General features: G+C 47.7%; 1 protein-coding gene across 1 annotated transcript in view; it reads right to left on the bottom strand.

Annotated features, from left to right (window-relative positions):
* USP46 (ubiquitin specific peptidase 46) overlaps positions 1–14,055 on the bottom strand; it is a 53,618-nt gene extending 39,563 nt beyond the window's left edge. Inside the window, exon 1 of the mRNA XM_024573612.4 lies at positions 13,921–14,055. Coding sequence (XP_024429380.1) covers positions 13,921–13,956 — 36 coding nt within the window. The 5' untranslated portion in view covers positions 13,957–14,055. The remainder of the gene's footprint in view (positions 1–13,920) is intronic.
* Between the last annotated feature and the right edge of the window lie 1,910 nt (positions 14,056–15,965).

Genomic DNA, 15,965 nt, shown 5'->3' with positions numbered 1-15,965 from the left:
CCACTGAGCGACACTGAGTGACACGTTCCCTCCAGGTAAGTTACTGACTGGGAGTCACTATCCCCGGCTCACAGATGAGGGAAAGAAGGTTAGTCCAGGGTAAGTCACTTGCCAAGGTCAAGTGTGAGTATGAGGCAGAGGTCAGCTGTGGGCCGCACTCTCACTACCACTATACGACAGCCCATCTCCTGCTTCCACGGCGCTCACCTGCCTTCCGCTCCTTTTCCATCTTTCCCGGGGACCCAGGCACCCACAAGGAGGCAGTTAAGGAGCATTTTCACTCTGCACCACGATAGCATGTCATTTCCATGGCTGATAGGACATTGGCTGGGGGAAAATAACTCTGAAAAAGGCCTCAACATGACTTCATTTAACGATCCTAACGTAGAAGCAAAAACATCTGCTACTGAAGAAAGATGACCCTGGGGCACATGGTGATCCCGAGTCACCAAGAAGGGACAGTACAGAGCAGCTAGACTCTGGCTTGTAAAATGGCTCTCCACGCGCCCAGAGGCAGCATAACGAAGCTCCTGTGCAAAGATAACAATTTCCACCTAAAAGCAGGACAAACAGCACAGGGCCTGTGTCTGTCTTCCAGCTGAACGTGGAGGAAGAGGAAATATTCACTGTGCAAAGATAACAATTTCCACCTAAAAGCAGGACAAACAGCACAGGGCCTGTGTCTGTCTTCCAGCTGAATGTGGAGGAAGAGGAAATATTCACGGCTGGTCACTGAACTTGGTGTGAACTACAAGCAAGGACCTCATTCCCAACCCAGGGTTCTGCGAAGCCGCCATGGCACCCCCTTGCCTTTGGGTCCCTTCCCATCACTTCCCGGAAACACAGCATGGGTGGCATGGGCTCCTGGCAACACCCCGAGTCCCAGAGGCCAACTCTGCAAAGTTGCCTAATAGGGTGATTTTGAGGGTTCCTCCCAAACCCCTCTTGCTCTCACTCAAGTTCAAGGTCTTCATCAGTGAAAAACCAGGACACCAGCATCCCTGCCGCAGAGCGCGGGAGAACCTCCTGAGTGCGCAGCGGTGGCATCCCTGCCCTCCGCGGCAGTGCTGTGCCAGCAGAGAGCGTTTACTCCCATCTAAGGAAAGCACCCTGTCGTGCACTGCTGGTGAGACATACAACACAGAACGCTGTGCTCTGCTCCCGTCCCTGAACAGGGTGGCAATGGGGAAAAGAGATGGAGCCAGTTCTTCAGAGCAACATTCCTCAGTGTTAACACTCCACCGCGAGCTAAGTCCAGAAACTAAAAACATGTATAATGAATGAGTAATTTTCTATCTACCGAGTTTAGTAATAAAAAAATCGGGGTTTGTGTTTTATGTATCTTTGGGGGTTGTATTCCACTTTGCTCATAATGCTTTTTTATTGTAGTTTACAGAAATATCAGGCTACAACAGATTGAAAATAAAAATAAAATCGGTCCTTCCCTACAGACTTGGAAAATAATTGCCAACAGCAAAGTAGTTAAATGAAATGGAGCTGCTTTTCTTACACGTGTGAATAGCTGCTCGAACTCACTCCTAGGAAGAGAAATGCAAGCTAAAAATACACTAAGACACCATTTTCCCCCCAACTGGCAAAGAGCAAAAGGTTTTTGGACAGCGCAGTGTTTTGCCAAGTCTATGGGCAACAAGAGTCGGGGCAATTTGGCGAAACCCACTAGAGTTACAAATGGAAATCCATTTCTAGGGAGGTGGCCAACAGACATGCTCCCACATACGTGAAATGACGTACGGACAAAGATGTCCCCTGCAGCCTTGTTTATAAAAACCAAGGACGGGAAACTCCCCTTGTGCCATTAGCTGGGGGCTGGTTAAGGGAATTCAATACATTGAAGCAACTGAATATTCTGCAGCCATAAAAAAGGAGGCGGCTCTTCACATGCCAACGCAGACCCACCTCCACGACACCAAAACCAAGAGGCAGATCCCGACAGATCAGTACGAGCTGTAAGCAGTATTTGTGTTTTCAAAACTAAAAGGGAAATACAAACAAATGTGCTCGTATAGGTGGAAGACACCTCTGAACGCAAGCGGAGGGCACTACAGATACGACTGATGCCAGAGACAAGAATGGATGGTGGGCACATTTTCAACATGCATCCTTTTGTACACTTTTAAATTTCTTACCATGTGAACTCGTATGGCCTTTTCAAAAACTTTAAATTTTTATTTAAAAAAATGAAACACGTGCGACAGTGTGGATGGACCTAGAGGGTATTGTCCTAAGTAAAATGAGTCTGCCAGAGAAAGACAAATACCATATGATTTAACTTACATGTGGAATCTAAAGAACACTCACAAACAAGCAAGCAAAGGAAACTGACACAGACTCACAGACACAGACAAAAGATTGGCAGCTGTGGGGCGGGGGGCATTGGGGGACTGGGAGAAAAAGGTGAAGGGATCAGGAAGTACAAATTGGTGGTCACGCACGGTCCCAGGGACGTGCAGTACAGCAGAGGGCACAGAGTCAATAACATTGGGATAACTGTGTGTGGCGCCAGGGGGTACTGGGATATTGAGGGGACCACTTTGTAAGTACATGCTTGTCTAACCACTATGCTACACAGCTGAAACTAATACAAAATAATACTGAATGTAAACTGTAACTGAAAAATAAAGAATAAAGAGAAAGAAACAGAGCTTAGCTTCTTTGTATATTTCTCAGCAATACCTAACTGTATAAATCAAATAAAACAAAAGGATATGTCTTACGCTTATTAGACGACTAAAAATCTACTATGTGATGTGCCGCATTCTTTGGGAAAGGAAAAACACTGCATCCCGGCTGATGAATACAAAGCTCTGCCACCCACCACCAGCGCTGCGTCTTCCGAGACATCTCAGTCGGAAATCACAGCTTCTTCCTCCTTTTGTCCCTCTGAGCACTTTCCCTCCCTGATCTTGTCTTTGATTGGAAGCCAGATCACAACACGCTTGCTCATCCCAGCACTGCTCACCAGCAGGAACAGTTCTTAACATCTGACAGGCCCAGAGAGACCTGAGTCACCTGCCCTCCTGAAAGCCACCAAGTGTCAAGGTCAGGACTGGAACTCGGGATGAAGTTCTTTCCAACTACGTCATTTGGATTCTTTTGTGGGCGGGAAAAAGGGGAGCCCTAGAATAAAAGAGTAATAAAATGGCCGGGTACTGAGGTAAGCATCAGACATAAACGATTTGACTTCAGTCCTGCCAGGCCCTGGGGAGGTAAGTTCTCTCATCACTGGGACATTGCGGACGAGAAGCAGAGTCTCTGAGCGGGTAAGTAGGGCCACTCTCACAACCAACCAGCAGATCTCACCCACATGCCAACCTGCCTCCCGAGGATGCTCACCAGCCCGTAACCTGCAAACAGGCTTCGCAGGGCTCCTCCAGTTCTTCGGACCGCCATGAAGAACCTCTTACCTGAGCTAGTGCCTCCTCAGCTCCAGAATGCGAGGGCGGGAGGAGGTGAATAATCTTAGGGAGCACAAGGATGAATGTTTTTAAATAATTATGTTTTTGATACGTATTTCAAAAACAGAGAATCAGCTTGTCCAATCCATTACCTCGCAGATTTCTTAGCACAGAATGAGGTCAAATTAATAAAAAGTGAACAGAGTTCACTTCAGAAAATTACTGAAGAACTAAGTTCAGGTGGTTCACAGATACAACGTAAACCAGGAAGATAACAAAATGTCACTGGAGAATCACTGGTCTAAGGAACAGGATCCATTTGCATAGTGTTTCTTCAGACGAAGAGGCTTGGGAATAAAAGGTGTCCCAGCATACAATACACACTAGCTCTGAATGACACTTTATTTTATTTATTTTGTTTTCATCTGCCCTCCTCGCTCCACACCACACTGCCTCTCTCAGATGGGTGAGACAGCACCCCAGTCACCAAGGTCCCCTGAACGAAGCCCCACATTGAAAAGGCGGTGTCCTGTACTGGCTTAACCTGGGTTGATCCCGGTTTGCCCAGAATAGCTCAGATCACACCAAGAGCAGATCAGTGAGCCCCCAATCATTATGTGGAGCTCCCCACTCTCACTTTCAGGTCTGACGTGGAGAATGAATCAGAGTATCTCCTTGCTGTGCTGTGTGACCCGCTCCAGTGCAGAGCCCACTGGGAGAGAGCTGGGGGCCCCTCTCTTGCCCGGCTCCTCCCCACACCACAGACACAGGAAGAAGGGACCTCCCACTGCACCAGCACCAAGGTCAGAACCACACCATCTGGTGAATGTTGCCTCTGCTCTTGCTCGGCGTCCTCCCCCCCCCACTCCACCCCAAAAGGCCACTGCACATGCACAGCAGGTCAAACGAAGGCAGAATCCCCCCGGCTCTGTGCTGAGCAAACTGAAGGAAAAGATCATGTCTCAGAAAGAATGAGAATAATTGTGAAAAGTAACATGCGTGAGGGCACCTCAGCTCACCAAACGCTTCAGAAGGCAGGATCTCCTCTGATTCCCCCAGAGAAGCTGTGAGGAAGGTATTTCATCCTCTACCTTTTTGTGTTGTAAAGGGATGAGGAAACAGACTTGAGATTTATCACGCTCTGAAACTCCAAATCCCCAAGTCCTCCTTTCTAGGGCCCCATGGAAGACAGAAACCGTTTTCCTTTTTGTCCTAGGGCTGTGCTGCTGTAAATGTGCTCCGCAAACCCAGGAGCATCTGGTCACCAGAGAGGTTGCTAGGAAGGCAAAACCTCACTCCAGACCTACTGAGCCAGGGTCTGCATTCTGACAAGGTCCCCGGGCCATGGCTGTGGCTGCAGGCTTTTAGGAGCACTGCTTACCTGCAGGGCAAGTCTTCCACTCTGCAAGCTGCACCTCTGCACTCACTCATCCGAGAAGTATTCCCTGGGCACCCACCCCGCGTGTGCCAGGCACCGTGCTGAATGCTGGGAAATCGACAGCGAACAAGGTCAACACAGCCCCTGCCCTCACGGGGCAGCCGGTCTAACGTGGTGGTTTCTCAGCCTCGGCTGCGCATCAGAATAAGCTGCAGCAATTGAAAACAATGCGCGTGTCTAAAGTCCACCCCCGAGCAACCCACACCTGTACCTTCGTCCTGTCAGAAACTCGGACTGAGGCCCTAGAGCAGGGGTGTCAACCTCATTTTCACCGGGGGCCACATCAGCCTCACGGTTGCCTTCAAAGGGCCGAATGTAATTTTAGGACTGTATAAATGTAACTACCGTATTTTCCATACTATAAGATGTAACCCCCCCAAATTTGGGAGGAAAAGCGGGGGTGCGCCTTATAGTCCAAATGTACTTATCTGGCTCGCTGGGGGGCGGGAGGGGGGGCAGCAGTGGAGCTGGGTCACAGGAGCCAGGAGGAGCAGGACCACATTTTTTGCTTCAAATTTTTTTTCCCTATTTTCCTCCTCTAAAACCTAGGTGCGTCTTATGGTCCACTGCATCATATAGTCTGAAAAATACGGTACTCCTTAACTAGGGGCAAGGAGCTCGGCATTGCTACCAGGTAGAAACAAGGTGCTGGGCCGGATAAAATGACGGAATACTGGATTCAGCCCTCGGGTCTTGTGTTTGCCACCTGTGCCCTAGAAGCTTCCTATCAAAAGAGCTCCAAACAGTGCACGACCCCTTGGGAGAGCAACTTGACAATACCTAATAGAACTGCAGAGGGCACAGCCTGAAAACAGCACTTCCGCCTCCAGGGCTGTGTGTCCTGCAGAAATGTGCACATGTGCAGAGAAGACGGAAACGGGAACATTCACTGTGGCACCGTTCTCGAAGAGAACGTATGGAAACTGTCCAATTATCCCTAAATAAGGTAATGAATAAGCGAACCGTCCTTAAGTCAAAGAATACGGTTATCAAGCCGTTTGAATGAACAAACCAGAACTATTATTACATGTCCACATAATCTCAAATATAATTGTTGAGTAAAAAAAGCTGCAAAAGGCTACATATTTGCACACGCAAACGTTGATATACTGCTCATGGATTCATAAATATAAAGAATAAAGACATGCACAGTAAACACCACCCCAGGGTCGGAAAAATGCCTAGTTCTGGGAGGAAGGGAGAAGAAAAAGAAGTGATTAGAGGGTTTTTTTAAAGGTTTTTTATCTTAAAAAAAATCTTAACCAAGTATGACTAAATTTTAACACACGCTAACTCTGAAGGGTGGGTATTTGGGTATAAACATATTAAAATACATTCTTCTCTCCATACTCTTTTGGGTGTTCATATTTTGCAATTTTTTTAAAATGTCTTTTGAAAGCTGCTCATGTGATGTGATTGATACACAGCCAGGGCTGGGAATCCCTGTTCTAGGAGCATAAAGTAGTAAAAACCTGGCTATGTCATACCAAAAATATATCTACAGAATAGTAACGATCTATTGTTCTTGAAGTTAAATTACTATCTTAAAATTTTTACATAATTTTTAAAAACTTTCACATGGCAGATAGTTTCTATAAGCAATATTTTGCAGGAGGTCAAGGTTAGATTACCCAAGGAAAGCACTATTTCTCAAAATATGGACATCAGCTCACCTGTAACAGATTGAGGAGAGGGGAGAAGGAGGAAATACTTATTTTAAAATGCAGATTCCAACGAATCAAAACCTCTGCGGCTAGAAACCCAGAGTCAGAAGTTTTAATAAGAGAATGCATGCGTGCGCACAGTTCTTGGGCGCACCAAAGAACCAGTGAAGTATGAGATATTTTTAAAGGTACCGCCAGTCATATTTTTACTATACGTGTCTGTGTTCAATAAGATGACACATGTCACACTCTGATAATCAAAATAAAGTGGAGGGAATGTGTTCTAAGTATCTGGATAGTGATTCCACAAGTACCTGTAAGCAGACCCTGCCAACAGCTGGTTTCCTGCAGTGTACCTGACCTGAAAGACACAGCAGTATGTTGTAGGAAGAACATAATTTCACATTGTCTTTCTACAAAGACTTCAAAAAGCAACTGGGTAAACAGGAAAACTCCCCAAGGCCAGAGAGGCCTGGCCAGCACAGTAATGAATCCGGAATACTCTCAATACTCCAGAAATCTTCTAGTCTACAGTCTTTTTGCTACAAGGATTCACTTGTTTCATCTTATCATCATTCCCTCAACCTGTATCTTCTGTTCCTCCCCTATTTCTTTTTTTTACTTTTTTTTGGTCTTTCCCCTTCACTGTCCTTTTCCCTATTTTCGCACAAAACCACCTCTGTAATCCTGACTTACGAGCCCTGGAAAACTGCTCCAAAGTCTCGATTAGAAACAACCCAGCACAATGAACACACAAAAAGATGTTCAGCCTCACTAGTAAATAGTAAAGGGCAAATTTTAAGCCATGACGATATCATTTCACACCCACCACACCGGCAAAACCTCTATTCTGACGACGTTAGCTGTCTGGAAGCCTGTGGAGCAACTGGAACTCCCGAACGCTGCTGGATGGAATGCAAACTGGCACAACTGCTTTGCATCAATCTGGCAAGACGTTAGGGTCGAAGATGCCCACTTCCTTTGACCCAGCACTTCCCCTTTTGGGTAGAGACCACAGGGAAACTTTAAACACATGTGCAGGGAGACAAGTTCAAAACCGTTCATCACTCTAAAAGGACACACGCAAAAAACCTGTAAACCCAAGTGCTGATCAATGGTAAAAAGAATAAACATATTGCAGCATATTCATGAAATGGGATATTATACAGCAGGTAAAACAACCTAGAATTACATGCATCTTAATGGAAAAACCTTAAAATTGTAATTTACACAAAAGCAAACTGAGAAGTTCAGTATCACACAGCATGTTTAAACCATGAGAAAACATTACTCTATCTGGTTTATGAACACATACATATCTAGTAACCACATAAAAACACATAATAAATACCAAATTCAGAACAGTGGTCACTGAAGGGAAGGGGAAAGAGGCAGAAAAAGGTTCATTTGTATTTGTATTTGTCATGTTTTACTTCTTCATGGGGAGGGAGGTTCAGGGGTGCTCACTCTATTATTCTCCACATTTTTCGGTATGCCTGATACTTACCAGCACCCAGAAAAAGAGCCCCAAGTCTGAGCTACTCTAAAGCATTTGCAGATTCTAAAAGTGACATCAGAACTTGATGAGCAGGAGGAAGGCTGGACCTACAAGAGGAACGTGAAGCTTTGGGAACATTAATAGGGTTTCCCACACACACGCTCCATACAGGAAATAATCAGCCTCGGAACCATGATAACACTCCATGCAGAGGACTTAGGACATCCCCAAAGCCCTAAGCAGCACATACCAAAACAAACATTCCAAAATGTTTAGTGCTGAGGCTGGTTGCTAATATACAACTTATTCGCCTCAAGGAAGTCTGTGCTGGTTCATTTTTGGGTGACCCTTTCTCTTAAAATATCAGCAAGGCTTTTCAAGCCCTTAGACAGGCACTTGGTTTCACCACAACTGAAAAATTTTATATGAAGTTGCATTAAAATATTTAGACCAGATGAGTTAACGAGATTAAAAGACACCGCCTTTCACAGCCCTGTCTGTCTGTCTGCATCTGGCTGGTCCATGGGTAGGTTAGAGGTAAAACCACCAAGAGATGCCTTTCTGATGATACCACGGAATTAAACACCATCTAAAACCTCAGCTTATTCAAATTAGTTAGCCAGACCAGGCTGGGGGAAAAAGACACATATGAATGAGAAAATTTTCTCTTAATTGCTAAGACAATCAAAATTGAAAATTACTTTCAATTACAACCCCAATATACCAAAGTTACATATTAGTAAAAAAATAAAAGGGCTTTATTGTATAGATGAACAAGAACACATCAAGTTGATATCCAGTAAATGGCATGACAATCTTTGATTCTAACTAAATACTGGCATTCAATTTTGTTTTCACCTTAGGATTCCAAGAAAAAACAAAACTGCATAGACTTGACTGTTACGACCTGACCGTACACAAATACCTACACTAAACCCCAGAGGCCACAACAGAATTTTTCTTTAAACATTAACCCACCCCACCCAACAATTTCAGAAAACTGACCACTATCAGAGTAGACCTCACATGTGACTGTAACAACTTCCCGCTGATACATTAAACCCAAATTACAGTCTCCTGCTATCTCTGAGAAGGGGAAGCATAGGTTAACAGAGGAAGAGGCAAGTTACCTCTTCTGCCAAATTATGTATTTACTTATTTTTAATATTTTAAAAAACTTTTTCCAACAATTCTCACAAAAAATGTGCCTCAGATAACTGACTTATCAAAATAAAGTCATCTCTGTAAAAATCCTCCAGCTTTGTTTCAAATTTTTCCTAATTTTACTTTCCCTTTATATCAAGGTGAGTCATTTCTTTAAAAGAATTCAAATCTGACATTCACAATAATGTCCAATAACATCCTAGCGTTGTTCAATGGATCCTAAAATGCTAATATCTGGCCCTGGCTGGTGTGGCTCAGTGGATTGAGTGCAGGCCTGCGAACCAGAGTCACTGGTTCGATTCCCAGTCAGGGCACATGCTTGGGTTGCAGGCCAGGTCCCCATTAAGGGGTGCATGAGAGGCAACCACACACTGATGTTTCTCTCCCACTCTTTCGCCTTCCTTTCCTCTCTCTCTGAAAATAAATAATAAAATATTTTTAAAATGCTAGTATCTGGTAAGTTCAATACAGTTTAAAACAAGGCAGTTAGGTACACAAGTAGTTACTAACCAATTAAGAGATGTACATTTGTACAAAGACTCTAAGAAATACTACTCACTAAGGAGCTTTTGACAACAACAAAAATCACTTTTGTAAGTTGAGAAAAACTAAGTTTCCAAGAAATACAACTTTTTCAAAGGCGCCATTAGACTCACGCTTAACTGGAGAGACATCCAATAGCAGAGATTCCAGTTCAAAGTTACACTGACTACAATCCGCCCTCGTGTAAAAAAAGAGTCAAGCTTTGGTCAAGGGCGAATGTATTAAAGAAACATCCTGCTGCGTTCATCGGTGCATCCACTTATCGCTTCTGAGGGTTGGTTCAATCTTTTCTTTTCCTAAACTACTTTTTAAAATGTTTATTTCTTGATTTTAGAGAGCGGGGGAGAGAGAAACACTGGTTTGTGCTTCCACTTATTCATGCATTCATTGGTTGACTCTTGTACCTGCCCTGACTGGGGATGGCACCCGCAACCTTGGCCTATGCGGACGATGCTCTACCCAACTGAGCTACCCAGCCAGGCTTCTTCAACCTTTATCTGTGCGGGTGTCATCACACTACACTGAAATTTTCATCTTTATCAATGCTCTGCCCACGAGATAAGAAACTGCTGAGCTCCTGGGAGACAGGGGTCCACCTCCTTCATTTCTCTAGCACCTGCACATAGCACATGCCACCACTGACACAGCAGACCCTCAGCACACGGCCATTTATGCAACGCAAGTGTAACCCGTACGGCACATGGCACCTCCTCCACAGTGCATCTCACAGAACTACTGACAAGTCAAATTAAGATTAGATGGTTTCGACCAATTTGCATTAGTCCAAGTCACATTTCTAGAGGGCACATTTGGTTTCTCCTGACAAATCCTTTCTCTTTAGAAAATTCCTTAAGCTCTTCAAACAGAAACTTAACCAAAACCAAAAACCTTCCACTTGTACGGCCATAAAAATACAAAGGAAGTTAAATTCATTGGTCCGGACAAAAATCAGAGGATTATCAACAAGGGACATTTCCTCATTCCTGGTGGCAGCCTGTGCACTTTAAAAATTACAACACACCAGCCAGACGAGCTTTGGTATCTGGGATCCAGACAAACACGCTGTGTGGCTAAGCTGACAAGCCCAAAGCAAGCTGATCGAGAACCACGGCAGGAATTCACACGATGCAAAATGAAGACAAATGGGAACTAGCCTTACATTATCAATAGACAACAAAACTTCCGTGGGGAATGGAACCGGTGGAGGAATGTAAATATTTTCCAAGTCCCCTGTATCTAAAATTGGCACAAGTAGTTTGGGGGCGGGGGGAAGGGTTAATTTCTCAATCACATGAAGGATTTGCTACAAGTTTTGATTCTGCTCTGCTGGGTCCTTTCTGGTCTGGTGGACAAAACAAGTCCACTGTCAATACCAGGTCTTGGTTTGTCCAAGTGCTACCTAGAAGGATGATGTCGTTTAACACCTTTCTGGACACACACCCATCCGCATGTTTACAATATGCCAAATGACTTGAATTAAAAAAAAAAAAAAAAAAAAAAAAGCAATCACCACCTGCTGTTATGACAACTACTCGAGCCAGGTAAGACCAGCTGGAGTTAGGAGAAGGAAGGATCACTAAGAGCCCCAGAGAGAAGCTGAACAATGAGGAGAGACCCTCAGAAGACCTACCTGCAAACAATTCATCATTGTGTGAAGAATCTAAAGAGAAGTCCAATGATAATTTACGCCTGATGACAGCAGTCTCCTCATCACCAAGCCTTCTTGTGTGGGAAGTGAGACTGGGAGGGACAGGGGTGACCTCAGTGGCCTTTGATAAGGGGCGGGGTGAAGGATTCCCATCCCAGACTTCGTCTACTGCCCATCGGCTTGGTTTACATAAATGAACACGTGAGTTGTGCGTATTAGTGGCTGCTGCCATCAGCTCCGAGAAGGCACACCAATCTCCACTGTCCTTTAAACAACTGAAGGTGACACTAGGGGATATTGATAACAGCTAACACTCAGCGAGTACCTGCCATGTACTAGGCCTCGCAGCTCACTTAATACAGTCCTAGGAGGTGGGGACCACTATCATCCCATTTTTGTAGATAAGGAAAGACAGAGCGCATGCAACCCGTTCAAAGACAAAAAGCTAGTATGTGTTAGGTCCAGGACTTGAACTCAGGAAGTCTAACTTCAGAGTGGCTTGCTCGCGAAACACAGTGTCCAAATAGGGACATAAAATGCCCTACTTACAAAGTATTGTTCCTCATCTCACCTGGGTGACGATCCTAAATGTGGTACCTTTTTAAAGACTCCACATGAGGTTGTCAACTCCCCAGACACAGCACCAGCCCTCTCCTCTCCTGCCCTCCCTGCAGCTGGCCTCCCTGGCTGGGTTTTCCTGGAAACAGGAAGTGCCATCCTGACCTGGCATGCCCAGAAGCCCCCACTGCACCAAGGGGAAAACACGAAAACAAAGCACAAAACAAAACAAAAGCTGGAAGCTGGCTTCCTCTTGGGATACACTGGCTCTCAAACTTCCAAGCTGCTTTAGTAGAGAGGTGTCACCACACACAAGCAGGACAGGAATCCTACCAAAGGCTGGGCTGCCTCTCACTGACCTACCTATAAGCCTGAGGCCACCCCAGCAGGAACGAAAGAATAGTACTCAAGCGGCTCTGGTTTCAAAGGTCCTTTCAGGAGCTGATCTTAGGTTGAGTGAAACCCGGCAGAAAGGCATCACCTTTTCACTGCACCAAGTGACACTAATGCCACTTGACAGAAAGGAGCAGGAGACCCGTGTCTGCGTGGGGAAGGAAGAGAGAGGAAACTGATAGGCTCCAGGAGCCACCCACTCCATCTAGACGGTCCTGTGCCAAATCACTCTGGGAAGCCCCAGCATTTGTGACCACATCCAACAGAGCTGAAAGCTGAAGCCAGCACCAGCGGGTCTCAATTCCACCCCTGCGCTAACACATGGCTCCTTAATGCTCCTTTGCCATGTGTTAATCTTGCAACAAAATGTGGGACAGAAGATTTAAAAGGCTGTGTGATGGGGGAAGGGCAGCCGGATCACCTTTCCTCCAGGCTTTCTTAATCAAGCCTCCTCAGATTCCCTTTAGAGGCCTGTACGATTAGCTATAAGGCAGATTTTCCCCAAACTGGCATTAAAAGAGCACGTGTTCCAACTAGAGATAGGGGAGCTTTGATGGGGAGGGGGAGGGAGGACCCTGGAGAACGTAGGCAAAGCACACACTCTCTCACCCTACACAGGAGGGCAATGTCTTACTCCCGGGGGCAAACTGCAAGCGAAGGCTCTGACAAGCCAGCAGGATGCGAGCAGGGTGCACCCTGAGGACCCAAGGGTAGAACCTGCTCCTGCAGACACTGAAAAGCAAGGAAAAGCAATGGGAGAAACCCAAGTTAAAGTCACCACCACACCATGGAACCAGCAGTCCCCATCAGAATCAGAGCCTAGTGATGTCCCCTCGCTGTGTCCACGCCACGCCCACCAGCCTGCACTGGGTCTACAATGCATCAGGCAGGATAGCCCTGCAGACCTCCTCCACTCCCACGGCCAGCCCCACCACCCATGGGCCTTCAAATGTTACTGCATGTAACCTTGTCCCTCCTTCACAGATAGGGAAACTGAGGCATCTAAAACAAATTACTGTGCTTTCTCAAACCAGGTGAAGTTTACTTCTCCAAGCACGATTTTGCACTTTTTTTTAACAGCTTTATGACATTTCGAATGTCTGCAGATACACCGATTGCCTTTGCAAAGTGAATTTTACATACAGTTTAAGGAGTGAACTCAAAATGAGATGAGGGCGGTCAGGGAGATAGACGGGCAGGGCTGCTTCCACCGCAAGGACAGTATGGGTGCCCCCCACTCCCAGCTTCTCCCTTAACCCCCCTCCCCCGGGACGCCCAGGTTCGGCCTCCCCAGGACGCTTGCACTGCAACCCGAGGGCGGTGGCACGCGGCGCGGCCGGGGGGACTGGCGGGCGGGCTCCCAGGTCCCGAGGCAGAGAGGCGGGCGGAGGGCTCGGGGCCCCTCCCCCAGAGGCTTCACCGGCTGCGGCCCGCCAGCCAGCCTGCGGCCGGGAACTTCCAGCTGCGCCGCGCGGACCCCGTCGCCCCCCGCCCCCGCCCCCACCCTGCAGCCGGGCGACCGTGCGGCTCGGGTTTCCCTTTCTTTGCCTCGCCGCGCCTCGGGCGCGACCCCCGAGGCGGCCGCGGCGGCCACTCACCATATTACAGATGGAGGCGATATTTCGGACAGTCATTAGTCTAAAGGTTGCAGCGATCCCGCACCGCCATCTTTATAAGGTGAAAACAGGACTGTCCATGGTGGAGCGCTCGCTGGGAGGCCGGGCGGCGGCGGGGAGGCGGCGGGAGGCGGCCTGGGGTCCGGCTTTCAGTTTGGCTGGGAGACTGGAGGCCGGGAGGAGGAGGCGGAGGCGGGGAGGGCGGGGAGAGCGGGAGGGGGAGCGGAGGGCGGGGATTGGCGGAGCCGCGGAGCCAGGGCCGCGGCCGGCGGCGCGGAGAGGAAGGGCGGCCCGAGCGCGCCGCGTGCTGCCCGCGCCCCGCGCCCCGCGCCCCCGCCGTGCGCCCGGCCGCGGCTGCGGCCCCGCAGCTCCTCCTCTCCGTCCGCCCGCGCCCGGGGCCAGCGTGCTCAACCTTTTCCTTTTCGTTTCCTGCTTCACTACATTTGCGGTGAAATGCGGGGCCAGGCCCTCGCCCGCGCGGCTGCGGCAACCGGGCGACTCCCCGGGCCGACCCCGATGCGACGGTGGCGGCCTCCTCGGGGCCCCTGGCGCCGCCGGGGAACCAGGGGCAGCGCCGGGCTTTGGGCGCCGCCGGGCGGAAGGGCCGCGCCTCCGGCAGCGACTCGGCTGCTTGGGCGAGCGCCCGGGCCCCCGGCGCGGACGCCGCGGAGAGAGCCGGCCAGGATAAGGGGCCGCTTTCTGTCTTCACTTTTTCTTTCCTGCCTCCCGTCCCCCAGCAGCCCTGGGCCTTTATAGTTTGGCGAGTAGAGAACGAAGAAGGGTGGGGGTGACTAAGGCCAACTTTTACTTTCTCCCCGGGGTTGCAGCCAGACAGCACCGGCGGGCACCCAAGAAGGAAATGGGGTCAGGACAAGGGAGTGTCGGGGAGCCCTCGCCAGCAGTGGGCCGGCTGCCTGGTACAGGGCGCCGTTCGAGGAGAGGAATCTGTATCTGGGCGGAGGCCAGAGCAACGCGCTCAGGCAGCTTGTGACAGTAGCAGGTACAAAGGACAAGTCTCGGTTCTGGGCAAGGAGTGGATCTGAGAAGCAATTTGAATCCAAAAAGAACCAAACTTTAACTCAGGAAACGCGTATTTCTCTCTGGGGCACCCAGTCACTCTAGGTTTTGAGATTAGTGCTGGACAAGCTTAGACACACTTCCTGCAGGGAAGGTCGTGGCTTCTGGCTCAAAGAGCAAATCTACACCACTTAGTAGATATGTTCAAGCGAGGTGGAGGAGCCCATTAATGTGTGAAACAATTATGCATACAAAATAACAACTCGATGCTTTCAACAGAAAAAGTTGTACAAGTGAAACGCTTGGTAATTCTTAAACCAATATATTTAATGGCGATTGAATTAGAAGAGAAATTAATTGCATTGAAGGTAGTTTTTATCTACCTAGGGAAAATAACACACTTCCTGTTCTCCATCATCTATTTAGTGTTATATGCTAAGATTTGAAAACCCTTGATTGCTGATATCCCGAGAACCTGGGTGGAACAAAAGATAACTGCTGAGCAGAGTTTTGTGGGGCCCAGTTGGCTGTGTCCATTTCGGTGGATTTAAGGAGCAGTTAGATTTCCTGTCGTGTTAAGTCACTCTGCCCACATCTCATTTCCAAAGAGATCCTTTTGATGATCCCTAACTTTGATTCCTTACCATTATCAGTCATCATGTGCTTTCATCATTTTTAATGACCACAACTATCAGGTAATAGAAGCTCTTACCCTCACCTTTTGCAGATCAGTAAAATAAAGCTTAGAGGATCAAATATCCCACCTCGATCATGTTACCCAAATGTCATAAATGAAGCTGGTGTGCTAACCTGGCTGAACACCTTGGGAGAGGAGAAAAAGATGGCAAAGCACCCCCAACTATGGCCAGATGGGTGCCTGAGGCCTAGAAAGCTGTAAAGACTTGCAAAAAGCCACAAAACAAGTTCAAGAGCAACCTCAAGGCTAAAATTCAGGCCTCTGGATTCAATTTCGTAGACATCCCACCATGAAGGCATTAATCCAATACCTT

Source organism: Desmodus rotundus, chromosome 4, assembly GCF_022682495.2.
Source record: "Desmodus rotundus isolate HL8 chromosome 4, HLdesRot8A.1, whole genome shotgun sequence".
Taxonomy (NCBI): Eukaryota; Metazoa; Chordata; class Mammalia; order Chiroptera; family Phyllostomidae; genus Desmodus; species Desmodus rotundus.
This window is presented reverse-complemented; position numbering and strand designations above follow the sequence as displayed.